General features: G+C 42.4%; 1 protein-coding gene across 2 annotated transcripts in view; it reads left to right on the plus strand.

Annotated features, from left to right (window-relative positions):
• Positions 1-7820: 7820 nt before the first annotated feature.
• UBAC2 (UBA domain containing 2) overlaps positions 7821-13367 on the plus strand; it is an 87292-nt gene continuing 81745 nt past the window's right edge. Inside the window, exons 1-2 of one of the 2 annotated variants that reach the window (XM_077781497.1) lie at positions 7894-7919; positions 8400-8546. In XM_077781497.1, coding sequence (XP_077637623.1) covers positions 8540-8546 — 7 coding nt within the window. In that variant the 5' untranslated portion in view covers positions 7894-7919; positions 8400-8539. Of the gene's footprint in view, positions 7920-8399; positions 8547-13367 lie in introns of both variants that reach the window. The other variant, XM_021530263.2, reaches the window with a different exon arrangement.

Raw genomic sequence — 13367 nt, forward strand, 5'->3', positions numbered from 1 at the left:
TTTTATGGATTCCTCCTCCGCCTTTGTCAGGGGTTAAGACCTGCCAAATTGCGTAACCCCAAGTGTGCCTCTGTATTTTTCTCCTGTCTCTTGCTCCACCCTGTGCTAATTCCGCACATTCCACCCAGCTTTCCTCTCGGACCACTCCCTTCCTCTCTCATTTTGTTCTCGCCTTAGTATCTCCATTCATGCCATCGCCATCCATGTAGAGCAAAGGTGGCCTCCCACTGGATGTCAGCTCCGTGTCCTCCCGCTCCCCTCTCGAAACAAAGGCGGAGAGCGGCAGAGCCCATCTGCTCCCTGAATCATCCCGGCTGTGACGGCCACTTTCCATCTGCCCCAGCTTGCTGCTGCACTGTCTTGTGGTTTGGAAGTTTAAAGTGCACCCATCTGAGCCAAAGTCTGCTGAAAACATAGCAGGCTTCTGGCTGATGAATTCAGGGCACTGTGAATCAGGCCATAAATCACCTGGGGCTGGCTCTCTTTTTTGTTGCATTTTTTTTTTCTTTCCTGTTTTACAGCAAAATGTACTGACACATCTCAATTGTTGCATCAAATGCAGATACTTAAGCCCCACATTGGTGCTTTTCCTAAGCATGGTGTCTATTAACACAACGACGGTCAGAGGAAAGCAATTAACTTATAAGCAAGCAAAATTTCTGGGGTTTGTGTGAGACAGCCTGGGATACAAACGCTTAATTTTTGCCCCCAAATGTACATCACCAGCGATTAATGCTGAATTCAGCTGAAAAGCTGCTTCTCCTGTATACACAAACATATCAGCACTTACTCATATTGACTGCATTTTATAAGTTAAAATTATTTTTTGTTGACACCTCAACCATGTTGCTGTGGAAGAAATAACTGCTATGAAATCTGGAATCAAAATCATAGGAGAATGGCTGAGAAAACTTTCTTCACAATTTACATTCACATACAAAATTAATCAACAGCAGTGTCCCGTCCAGTACTCATGAAGTACTAATCCTTTCTTGTAACCTGTGTAACATGACTTATGTGGAAAATATATAGTTACTAGTATAAATACATACCCAAGAAACAAATGCTGCAGTGAATGCATGTCTGGTATGTATAAAGGAGTGTATTGACTTTGCTGGCTTTTTTTTCTCCCACTTGAAAAGTTTGCTAACTTAGTTTACAGTAGGGACAAAGCAATAAACTTGAGCTTTAGCATGATCAGATTTAGTATTTCATAACTAATGAAATGGCCAAAAATGGCTTCAACCTTTAGCACAACTGCCAGATCAACATATGAGCCAGGAGGACATGTCTGGGCTCCAGCTACCCAGCTACCCAACACTGCCTGTGTTCCCAGAAGAGTCTGTGGCAAGAGCTCCAGCACATGTAAAATAGAAAAGATTAATGGTGTGTTTTACACACCTCTTCAAAAAGGGCCTTCCAGTTTCTCCTCTTGCAATGAATTCCCAATTGCTGCTTCATTTTTCCTCAGTGCAGCTGCATTTGCTTCAGAGAAGCTACCCTGGAGCAGTGAGGCTTGCAGCCCAGGCTGGTCTGTCTAGGCTGAAGGCCATGTAGGAAGATTGCCTGGAAGCTTCATCGCCCAGGCATTTTGGGGTTTACTTTGAAAATTGTGGTGACACAAAATATTGGTGCTGGTTTCTCTGGCTTAACACCCCAGTCAAGTCTGTCCGGGAAGCTCAGTGGTGAATAGCTCTCACTGTGGTGCCAGCTGACCAGAAAGTGACACTGTCCCACCTCCTGGGTGAGGTGAGGTGAGGATGAGCCCAAAATGGCAGCTGAGTGAGTCATCATGCCAGGAAAGATTTCTTTGCCACTGTTGGTGATTTCTACTACAACTAGCCCCACAACAACAGATTTTTATAGTACTCCAATTTATAAAGGGCTCTAGATATGTTAGAAATGTATTAAGTATATTAAATTGTATTCAGCAAGTAAAACAATAAATACTTCCTATGTGCACAGAAGAAAATTATGCAGTAAGAATGTCAATTTTTGCATTTAATGAATTTTATATTTCAGTCTCTGACTAGATCCAATCTTCAGTTTTAGAAATCTGCCTAGCATTACAATGTCTGTAGCTGCAAACAGATAATGCTCCATATTTGAAAAAGTATAGCAAAGAATCAAGAATAATTGTAATAAACAGTATTTTCTGTGATTTTTAATAGCCCTACTGTGCATAAGCATTATTTATGAATACAGTGATTGTTTTTACAGTAGGTCTTCTTTCTGATAATGAAAAAGAGTTTGGTTTTCTGATGGCCATTTAAAGGACACAGCTGGGCAAAATTTTACACTTTTGTATGCTAAAGCTTTTTGACACCTAACTTTGCCTTTAACAACATTTATGGAGGAGAAAAGAAAACCTGGGAATGCTCATTTCCTGTAGGTGTACATATTTCTATTGCAAATCCTGTGCAGGTATATTGCTGGGATGAACATCCTTTATTCTTTTGCAAAGTCTTCTGAGAGATCATTGTATTTCAATAAAATTATATGAACACAAACTTCTTCTAATTTTAGTAATTAGGTGAAAGAAAGACAAGACTATTCTTTCATGTTAAAATTTAACTCAAATGCAAATGAGATAATGAGAACTGCTTAAAGCTTTATTGTTTTTTTTAATCTCTTAGCAGTGTTATTCTACAGGCCTGATAACATCATGATGTGGCTCATCAGGTATTCCCTTAAACACAGATTTGCCTCCAAGTGTAAACACAGGTGATTAATAATCTTTGCACTGTGTGGAGATACACAGATAGCATTACAATATGGATGTGAAGCAAGAGGATGAGGATATCTGAGAAACAGAGAAATATGAGCAGCTATGAGAGAGAAAAAAGGCCTTTAAAAATCTTATAAATATCTTCTAACATCTGATTTTCAGAATAGGCAATTTCAACACAATCATACCTGTGTGGAACAATACAAATAATTTTTTGCATCTTAAAGGCTCTAGTGTTTTTGCTATCACTGATAGTTATATTGGGTAATTTAGCATATGCTCCAGATCGCAAAGGTACTCTTTGACATAAATTCAGTCTGAAATAGATGACTAGTGCTTGATCTCTTGTATGCATCAGAGAACACAGATATGCAAAGTACATTGTGTTATGCAATGCTATATGTAATTATTTGCCCTCCTAACGGATTCCTTAATTGGATCTTCTGAGCACTATGCTTAAACATTATCATTTTGCTAATGCTTACTATGTTTCACAATTTACTATGCAGTAAATTAATGGCCTTCAAATGAGTGATCTAAAATGCAGCAACAGCTGCTCAGACAAGGGCAGCTAGACCAGTGCATTTTTAATTCTCACAAGAAGTCTCATCTAAGTGAAATAAAACATGAACATAGGCAGATTGATTCTGATGCTTCTTAATTGTTGATTTTAATCTGAGTTTTTAATATTCTATCTTAACCTTGCTTTCCCAATATGTTTGTATTAGGATCTGGTTCCTGATTATGCCTGCCATATGTTCTTGTTTTTCACAGGATTTCAACCTTCATTGAAATAAATTTATTGAAAATAAATGTGACATGGAATTTAAGTACCTTTAGGCAGTGTTTTACAAGTACTTAGAGACCAAGCTGCTGATCAAGTGCTTGGTGCTGCACCTTGAACACAGAGATGCCAACATCTGGGTGCATTTGGTGCCAGTGCTTAGGATCACATGACTGATGGTTAAAAGGGAAGTGATGGTTAAGACCTGCAGTGTAAAACTGTATGTGGCTCAGCTCCAGATAAGCCAGTACCTTAAATTGTTACTGCATTGTCATTGCTTGCCATTCAGGGGGTCCAGCTGAAAAATGAGGCAGTGATGTGTTTGAGTAACTGAAGCAATAGTTTCCCACATTCATGTTACCAGGCACTGACATAGCATTCAGGTTTAAAATAGCATTTTAAATTTTGCAAAAATCACATGGCGAGAACCTTAACTAATGGAACATGTTAGAGTGTCCTAAATTTTTTTATAATAGTGTGATGGAAAATCAATTGCAAAAATATACAACAAAGCCCAATACTCCTTCAGGAACTCCATTGCTCCTTATTAACGGTACGCCTACCAGCTCTACTTGGAAAGAGCTAAGCTAGAAAACATTCTGTATCTTCTAGCTCCAGTAAAAAAACCCAAAACTATGTAATGAAATGTTAGACACACACTAGACTTTAAGAGGACAGGTCTGCTGCAGCATAAAGTATTTTTCACTTCCGAATGAGTGAAAGAAATTCACTAATTTTGGAAAGGTACAGGTCAAATCAGTCTGATTTCAGCAGAGTGAGTATCTGCCTTCTGTCCTTCCTCCTGTTCCAATGCAAGCTGCTATCAGCAAGCTGCTATCAGCAAGCTGCACTGCTCCTGGATTTTTGCAGGAAATGTGTGTTGCACAGCTGTTTTCCTTAACATCTTCTGTAACCAAACACAAAGGTTAGAAACTGTAGGGAGGAGTTACTGAAATCATTAAATTTAGCATTAACCTCTATGTATCTGTTCATATTTCAGGTAATTGTAATAACTGCAAGAGCTGCTATGAATGCCTTGGAAACCCTAGATGTCAAAGAGACAGAGAACACTTGCAATTAACCTGCGGAATCATTAACCTACACCGAGTTTAGTCAGAAAATTCCTAAGCAAGGTGTTACATTTCCATCCTGTTTTACTCTGCTGCTGTCCTTCATTCTATATGCCAGAGGAGCATCTGACTGTTGGAGATTAATTAGTAATTAAGAATTGCTTCAGAAACATCACAAGTTCAGAGAAGAAAGCAACTTAATCATTTTAGAAAATAGCTAGAAATTTAAATTCCAGTCTCCTGGGATTTACTTTTGAGCAGGAAATTTAAATAACTTTCTTTTGACCATACCACATTGACCCCACTAACTAGATGTAATAAACAAATGGGAGATATTCAAGCTGACATTTGAGCAGTGTCAAAGCCTTCTAAGCTTGTTCTGAGTAGATTAGTAGATAAGTGCTAGCCTTCCTATTCTGGGATATGTTCCAAAGCAAGCATGAGGACTGATGATTTCATTTAACTCCAAAGTAGTCAACACTTTATACTTAACAATGCAAATAATTTGTTTAATTCTTATGACATGCTACCAGTTGACAGTGATGATGTTGTGATAAAAATACCTCTCTTCTCGGCACTGAATCTGAGGGCAAAAACTACATTTCCTCTACTATTCAATCAATATGTTAAACTATAATTATTAGCAAGGGATGTGCAGTTTTCTCAAAAATACATAGTGGATCTCATCTGCTGTAATCTCAGAAATATTGACTTTTTTTTTTTTTTTAAACAAGGGATAAAAACATCAGGGGTTTCACAGATTCTGAAATATATTTGTAGACATTTATAAGATAGCAGCAAATAGATTGAGAGACAGTTGCCTGTATTCCAGCAGTATTGACAAATTTGCAAGGGTTTTGGTTTGCCAGATATTGCTACTCATCCAGCTTTGCTGTATCTGTCAATGATAGCAAGGCCACAGAGCTGCTTTCAAACTGGCCCTTAAACATTTCCCAAATGCATCCTCATTCAGTGGAATACATGCCTAAGTCTCTAGTATGTTCAGTGATTATGACTTGAATCCAATTCCAGTGCCCTACATTGCAGAGAAGAATCCCTCTAATATGATTACCTAGCAGTACATCAATCTAGGGAAATCTTCAAAGCAGAGCCTATAAAACAGAAAAATACTAGGTCTTGGCTCTTAGGACTGTAAACTTCTAAATAATGATTGCTCTGTCACTCGATTCTGAGAGCCTGTGAAAAGAAAAAAAAAAACAAGCTTTATCTTCACCACTGAAACAACATTCCTAAACCTATTACAAAGGCAATTCTGGAAAAGTTTAGATACTGGATAGGTTTTATCCTCACCTATAGTAAAGCCAGATCCACAAAAAGGCTTAATTACTTTAAGTGGAGGTTAGTCGAAAACATTCAAAATCGTAATTAATTAAGCCATGAGTACCTCATTAGATCCCAGCTTCAGAAGGCACCCAAGCTTTTCCAAAGAGGTTTCACGCTGGAGCTCTTACAAGCTTTGCAGGCTTTGCACCTCCTTATTTACCTTCCATTTCTTAGAAATGAGGGTTGCCTGTCACTTTTGTGTGGTTACAGGCATTCAGCAGTGCACTGGCAAGACAGAGTTTGCATATGTAGCATACAGCAGCCACAGTCATTTGCATTTGAAAGAAAGAAGGAAAAATTCTGTAGCAAATAATTTCTTCCAGCTGTGCTTTGACAGCAGAGAGTAAGCTGGTTTTCTGTAGCCAAAGACACAAAGTATGTGATGGGTTTCATGCTGTGAATCCAATTTAGATTCTTTTCAGAGGAAAGAACCTCAACTTGGGATAAGTCAGGATTTCTAATGTGCTCTTTGTCTCTTCTTCCTGGCTGGTTTAGACATACCTTCTGCTCTGTGAGCGGATTATGAGTCCCAATCCCACCTACCTGATGCAGGCCTTGTACAGAGAGGACAAGTGAGCAACAGAAATCTGAAGTTAGTGCTGGAAATTGGCCATTTAAAAGATACATGCTGATATGCTAATCTTAGCTGAAGTCTTTGCGGACTGTCGCCTTGGCAGTATTTAAGAGATTAAATTTACAAAGTTTCAGGAACTCAGTACTCTGGAATGCTAGCTAATAATTGCATTTGAATGCAAATATTAAAGTGCATTTTTATGATATATTACAAAATTTATGGAATACAAGAAATATATTACTTACCTAAAAATTTTTATTATTGGTTGCCTACTTAAAAATTGTTACCTAGCTGACAAATTATATTTTGCAGTTCCAGAGTGGCATTGGTTTTCAGTCTTGTACTGCAGTAAGGTAAATGTGATTTGAGGCCCGCATTTCCATCATCACATGAACACAAAGTGCACACAGCTCGTGCTGCAAAGCACTGTCACCTTTTTAAATGCCTAGCATGACTTATTTCAGTAAAATCTGAGTTCTGCATTTTCATTGAAAATGTCAGTGAAATTTGGTGCCCTAATAGTTTCAGCCTTATGATACCATATCTCCTCTGAAATCGGGATTTCAGCTCACCTCATATGGTGAGCTGAAATATGGTGCCTACCATCCTGTTGAAGAGCTGGAGTCAGATGTGCCATCAGAGCCCGTGGTGATCTCTTCAATGTGGTCCCTTGGTGGAGCCTGGGGAGGAATTAATTTGATCCTAAAGCAGACACCTTCATTTGGCCACCTGAAAAGCTCTCCAAACTCCGCTGTCTGTATTAGCTCTGTCTCTGTTAGCTGTAATGACAGCTCACCCACAGCTCTAATGAGACATTTACCTGCTGGACTCCCCAAATCACGGTGAGCCTTGAGGGACAGTTTTCCCAAGTGCAAGGAGTCAGGCTTCCTCAGGGCACCTACATATTTAAAATTTAAATCGTGTTAAATCATGAAATCACAGAATAGTTAGGGCTGGAAGCGGCAGCTTCTGGAGATGGATTAGTCCAACTTCCCAGCCAAGGCAAGGTCCCCTGGAGCAGGTGGCACGGGAATGTGACCAGGTGGGTTTTGAACGCGTCCAGAGAGGGAGACCCCACGCCCTCCCTGTGCAGCCAGTCCCAATGCTCTGCCTCCCTCAGCGGAAAGAGGCTTCTCCCATTTCTGGGAGCAGGAGTGATTCCAGAAAACACACGCGCGCCGGAGCGCCGCCGCTCACCCGCCGGGCCCGGCAGGGGGCGCCGCCCTGTCGCCTGGCGGCGGCGTTTGGCCCATCGCGGCCGCCTTAGCCCTCCCCGCGCCGGCCCCGGCCCCGGCCCCGGCCCCGGCCCCGGCGCGCCGCGGCTCCTCGGGGGCTGCCGAGCTCGGGGCTCCGCCGGCCGCGCCCGCCCGCCGGGCCGGGCCGCGGCCATGTTCACCAGCACCGGCTCCAACGGCTTCTGTGAGTACCGGCCCGCCGCGGTCCGGGCGGGGCGGCGCCCCGGGGTGGGAGCGCGGGCGGCGCTGCCGCCGTCGGCCCCGGGGGAGCCGCTGCCTTCGGTCCTCTCTTGGCTGCACTTTTAAATTGTACGGCGGCGGGAGGAGCCGCGGGTGTGTCTGTGTGTGTGTCTGCCTGTGTAGGTGTGTGCATGTCCGTGTGTGTCTGTGTCTCTCTGTGTGTTTATATGTATTTGCATACATACAGACCTCCATGCCAAGTATCAAAAAAAGAAAAAAAACAAACCTATTTTCTTAATTTGAAATTAGACTTATTTTTAAAACCAGTTTATTGACAAGGCAGACGTAAGGACTAACGTGCCCGTAGCTCTGCTTAGCTTTATTTTTATGCACAGCATAATTATAATGTAAATAATTTCATGTCCCGGTGCTACCTGAACTGACTTCACAGGTTTCTGGGGCTGGCTCTGAGCTTGTTTTACAGGACACAGACTCTGCAGCGTCTGGAAGCAGCAGTGGGGAGCTGACCTGGCTGCAGTGTGCACTTGGGCACCACACACAGTCCTAAGAGAGGCGAGGACAAATGATACGTCAAAGCTTTGCTGCCTGCGTGCTCCTTACAGAATGGGTGGTACTGTCCGTGTGCTGAAGGGCAGGAGGGCTCTGCAGAGGCATCTGAGCAGGCTGGATCAATGGGCCGAGACCCAACAGTATGAGGGTCAAAACGGTCAAGTGCCAGGTCCTGCACTTAGGTCGCAACCAGCCCAGGCAGCACTACAGACCTGGAGAAGAGTGGCTGGAAAACTGCCCAGAGGAAAACGATCTGGTGCTGGTTGACAGCCAGCTGAACATGAGTCAGTGTGGCCAGGAAGGCCAATGGCATCCCGGCCTGTATCAGCAATAGTGTGGCCAGCAGGACCAGGGCTGTGATTGTCCCTCTGTACTCAGCACTGGTGAGGTCACATCTCGGGTACTGTCTCCAGTTCTGTGCCCCTCAATTTAGGAAGGACATTTGGGTGCTGTAGTATGTCCAGAGAAGGGCAGTGGAGCTGACGAAGCATCTGGAATGCATGTCCTTTGAGGAGTGGGTGAGGGAGCTGGGGTTGTTTTGGCTGGGAAAAGGAGGTTCAGGTGGAAGCAAAGTGAGGGTTGCCCTCTTCTCGCAGGTAACCAGAGACAGGACAAGACCCGAGGACTTAGCCTCAAGCTGTACCAAAGGAGGTTCAGGTTGGACATTGGGAGGAATTTCTTCACAGAAAGGATAATTAGATATTGGAATGGGCTTCCCGAGGAGGTGGTAGAGTCACCATCCCTGGAGGTATTTTTAAGAAAAGACTGAAATGTGGCACTCAGTGCCATGGTCTTGTTGACAGGATAGTGTTTGGTCACAGGTTGGATGTAATGATCTTAGAGGTCTTTTCTAACTTAATTGATTCTGTGGTTCTGTTTGAGTGTGAAAGCACCCTCTGACTAGGGGAGGAATATTTCTGGCATTTAAAAAGGGGTGTTAGTTGTAGCTGTATTTTCTGTGAGGAATCCAAAAAAGGGAAGAGTCTTTTTCAGATGGATCTGATAATACTGTGCCTTGATTTTCAGCTCCTGATTTTTTATCTCTCTCTGTGCCCCCAGTAGATACTATAGAGGGACTTTTCAATGGCATATGTCTGTGTATAATTTTATGAGAAAGAATGTAGGAGGAAGAGTATCCTTGTTAGACTGAATGGGTGGAGAGTCATGGTCAGTATTTACAAGTTTTTCCAGGTTTGATCCATCAGAAGGATGAGTGGGAAATGGTTGTCATAAGAAGCATATATGTGGTAGGGAAAAAAACTAGATATCATTCTGCAGAAAGAAAATCATAGAATATCCTGATCTGGAAAAGACCCACAAGGATTATCAAGTCCATCTTCTAGCCCCGCACAGGAGAGCTCAAGAATCACACCATGTGTCTGAGAGCATTGTCCAAATGCTTCTTGAACTCTGTCAGGCTGGTGCTGTGGTCACTGCCCTGGTGAACCTGTTCCAGTGTGTGGTCACTTTCTAGGCAAATAACCTTTCTGACCTAAACCTTCCCTGATACAGCTCCATACTTAGTGTTATGCTTTTTTTTTTTTTCCTTCTCAAAACCAAATACAACATATGTTCTTACTGAACTTACCTGTTGACCTAAAGTGGGTTTTTAAAATAAGATTTGGCTGGTATGGGTGCACTGACAAACTCCAGTAGAGGTATGGATTTAGGTGCAGTGACATATGCTCACCTAGGACACAACTGTGGCAGTTTCAGGTGTCCCTGTGCCCTCAGACTTGCTTCTGTGTGTGCAGCAAATCCCACACAGGAGTGTGGGATTCTGTCACTGATGCACAGAATCTGATTGTTCAGGTAGTTAATGAATTGGTGCCTGATGTTGCACCAGAGAACTGTATGTGTGTATTCTTCCCCTGGGGCTTGGGAACCTCTGGCAGAAGGCAGTGTCAGTGGATGAGGGGACCTGTATGAGTGATCCTGAATGAAATAAGTGGACACCTGGTTCAGCAGCAATAGCAATGATCATGCCAGGGCACACTGAAGGCTCCTGCAGCCTGCTGTGCCACCTCTGACAGACCGATTAACATCTATAATGGTGGAACGAGGAGATGTAAAAGTAAAAATAAACATACCTGGTACATGGTATGACTGTGAGATAGGGAAGCCAGGAAACAAAGGACACCACCTTCTTAAAGGACAAAGACAGTTTGCCTCTGCTGTGGAAATTGTTTCTGTTATCTGGAATATTGGAGGAGCTGGTATGCTCTGGAAAAAAGAGCCAGTGGCTCTGGGTACTAGTAGGAGACACAGTGCAGACATATGCAAATGGATTATAAGAACACCAACCCAGCTGAGCTGGATTGCAATGTGCTCAGGGGCATCCTGGCAGCACCTTTAGGTGGGCTGTGGTGCCCGACCCAGGCTGGTTGCTTGTGTTGGTGGCTTCGGTCCCGTGTACAATGCTGCTGAAACACTTGAGTAGTTCTGCAAAGGCTCACATGAGTGTGTGAATAGCCTGGCTGTTTGCTTTACTGTAGTGCTGCTTAGTTTGCCAAGAGGCTGTGTCCCAGGAGCAAAGTATGATACACAGGAAGGCTTTCCATTATAAGGCACAAAGGCCTTACCAACAGTTTAAACCAGTTGGACCAACACAAAACCTTTCTGCAGACATTGTAATATCCCTTCCCAATATTCTTCAGGCTTTTTATGTACTGCACAGGAGTCTAGTAGGAAAGTCTGTTAAGAGTTAGTCATTATTAAGGTAACATTTAGTCCATCTTTTAAAGCGTATGCACTTGTTACATCTGGAAAATATTTTACTACTTTGACTACTACACACAAGCTATTTCATGTAGTAGGAGTGAGGAGAGCCCTTTGAACTTGCTAGTGCAACTTAGGCTTTTACCACAGTGGACCTTGTAGTGCAGTGCTAGCAATTTGTTAAAAATCCCCAAGGCAAGGAGGGATCTCTATTCCTCTGCTTGCATAACTGGCAGGAATGAACTCTGTTGTGCAGAGGCGTCAGGAAAATAATAAAGCTATGTAAATTAATGCATTGTGGTATGACTGAAGGAAAAATGAAATGTACTGAATACATAAGACTTGTGTATAACAGTATTATGCAGTACAGTACTATATGGGAAAGCAAATTAGCTTGTACATCAGCATGCCACTGTGCAGCCTGGTTAGTGTGAGCCCTGGAAGCAGCACAGCAATGAAGGCCACAAAACTATGGCTATTCTGCTTCTGCAGAACTAGCTCAATTCATTTCAAGCTTGTGTGGGGAACTCCACATGGTCTTGTGGTGTAGCCATACCTGATATTTCTGACAGTGTATACTAAAAGTAGCATGGTAACATCTCTGATTGGAAGGAAGAAAAGTTTGATATTTTTGATATTTTCAGCCTAATTAATTTTCAAGTATTGCTTTTAGAAACAAAGGTTTTCTTTTTTTTTTTTTTTTTTTTTTTTGTGTCTCCTGGTTTTTTTTATAGTTTGTGACCTAGGCTACACCTAGCAGTCTTCTAAACAGTAAATGTACAGGCAAGTGGTTTGATTACAGTCTTGCCTATGCCTTTAAAAAATAGATTTTAACCATGATCACAGGTTTCTCTATTAGCTTTCTTAGTACTAATATTATTCACCTCTCAGCTTCTGGATTGAATTTAGAAGCATTTGTTGAAAAACTGTTCCTTCAGTGATACTCTTACTGTTTTCACTTGCAAACAAACATCACTGCTGTTTGGTTACCCCACCACAGGTTCTTAGACAGGTCTTGGAATACAGTAGATTGATATCTCCATGATGGTTTAATGCAGGAAAAATAACCACTCAAAATGCAGATTCTGTAAGTGCATTTGGGAAGTAATGTGCATTCAGATGTGTATCAGTTATGGTTTAATTCACAGATCTTGTGTATAAGCATTTAAAAACTGGTTTGTGGGCATTTTTTGCCATTATAGTAGCCCCCAGCAGTTAATGATCTGTTTGAAAGTGATGTGCCTGCCTTATAGCAGCTGGGTTTGGGAAAGTTGCGGGTGATAGTGGAAAAAAAGAGTTGTTACACAGCATGTTTTGTCTGCAGCTGTGGTGTAAGCTCAGTAGGGATCCCCACAGAAATTGCCCTGAGCTAATTTGAACTTCTGCAGCCACTGCTCGTCAGCTGGCCCATCACTTCACATCAACCAGCAATGAGATCCTCTCCCAGGTCAACACTTGAGTCCTGGGCCTGGAGAGGTTGAAGTTTTTCCTGCAAGAGCGCTTCTACAACAGTAGCTTGGTCTGGCTGCCTGTTTTGCTATGCCAATCTGCTGTCTCTTCATCTGTGAGTAGTGAACAGGCAGGGACAGGAAATAATTTCAAAAACTGTAACTGTTGCTGTATCTTCTCATTCTTGGCATTTAGTGCAGTGGTGATATCTGAAGCTGCAACTCAGGCAGTTGTGCCATAAACCTCCCCCTCTGTGACAGATGGACACTTGTATCCTTCACTCTCTGTACTGTAAAAGAGGCAGTGGCAACCAGCAGAGTAGTAGATTGTGAGAAGAGGATCTGTGGGCTTTGTAATAGGTGCAGGGGTAGAATGTGGAGACTTAGAAGTGGTTTTCTCATTTATGTCACATTTTAGGATCAGCTTGTCATTGCACAGTTGGTAGCATACAGGTTGGCACTCTTGCCCATGAGATTATGAGGGTGGTTTTGGGTGAGAACTTCTCCATTGCACCAGGAAGAAGCAATGATCTGTAGTGGAATTCCTTGCTCTTCATCATACCGTGGGCATATTCTGGTGGTTATTAACAAAATTTCTCTGTATACTTAGGTGGAAGCTCAGTAGATGTGGTGCAGCACCAGTGCTATAACTGCCTGTTGTTTGAAAGAAATGACACTTAAAGAGCACTTTGGGATTGCAAATTTAGTCCAAGATC

Source organism: Lonchura striata, chromosome 2 (assembly GCF_046129695.1).
Source record: "Lonchura striata isolate bLonStr1 chromosome 2, bLonStr1.mat, whole genome shotgun sequence".
In the NCBI taxonomy this organism is placed as follows: Eukaryota; Metazoa; Chordata; class Aves; order Passeriformes; family Estrildidae; genus Lonchura; species Lonchura striata.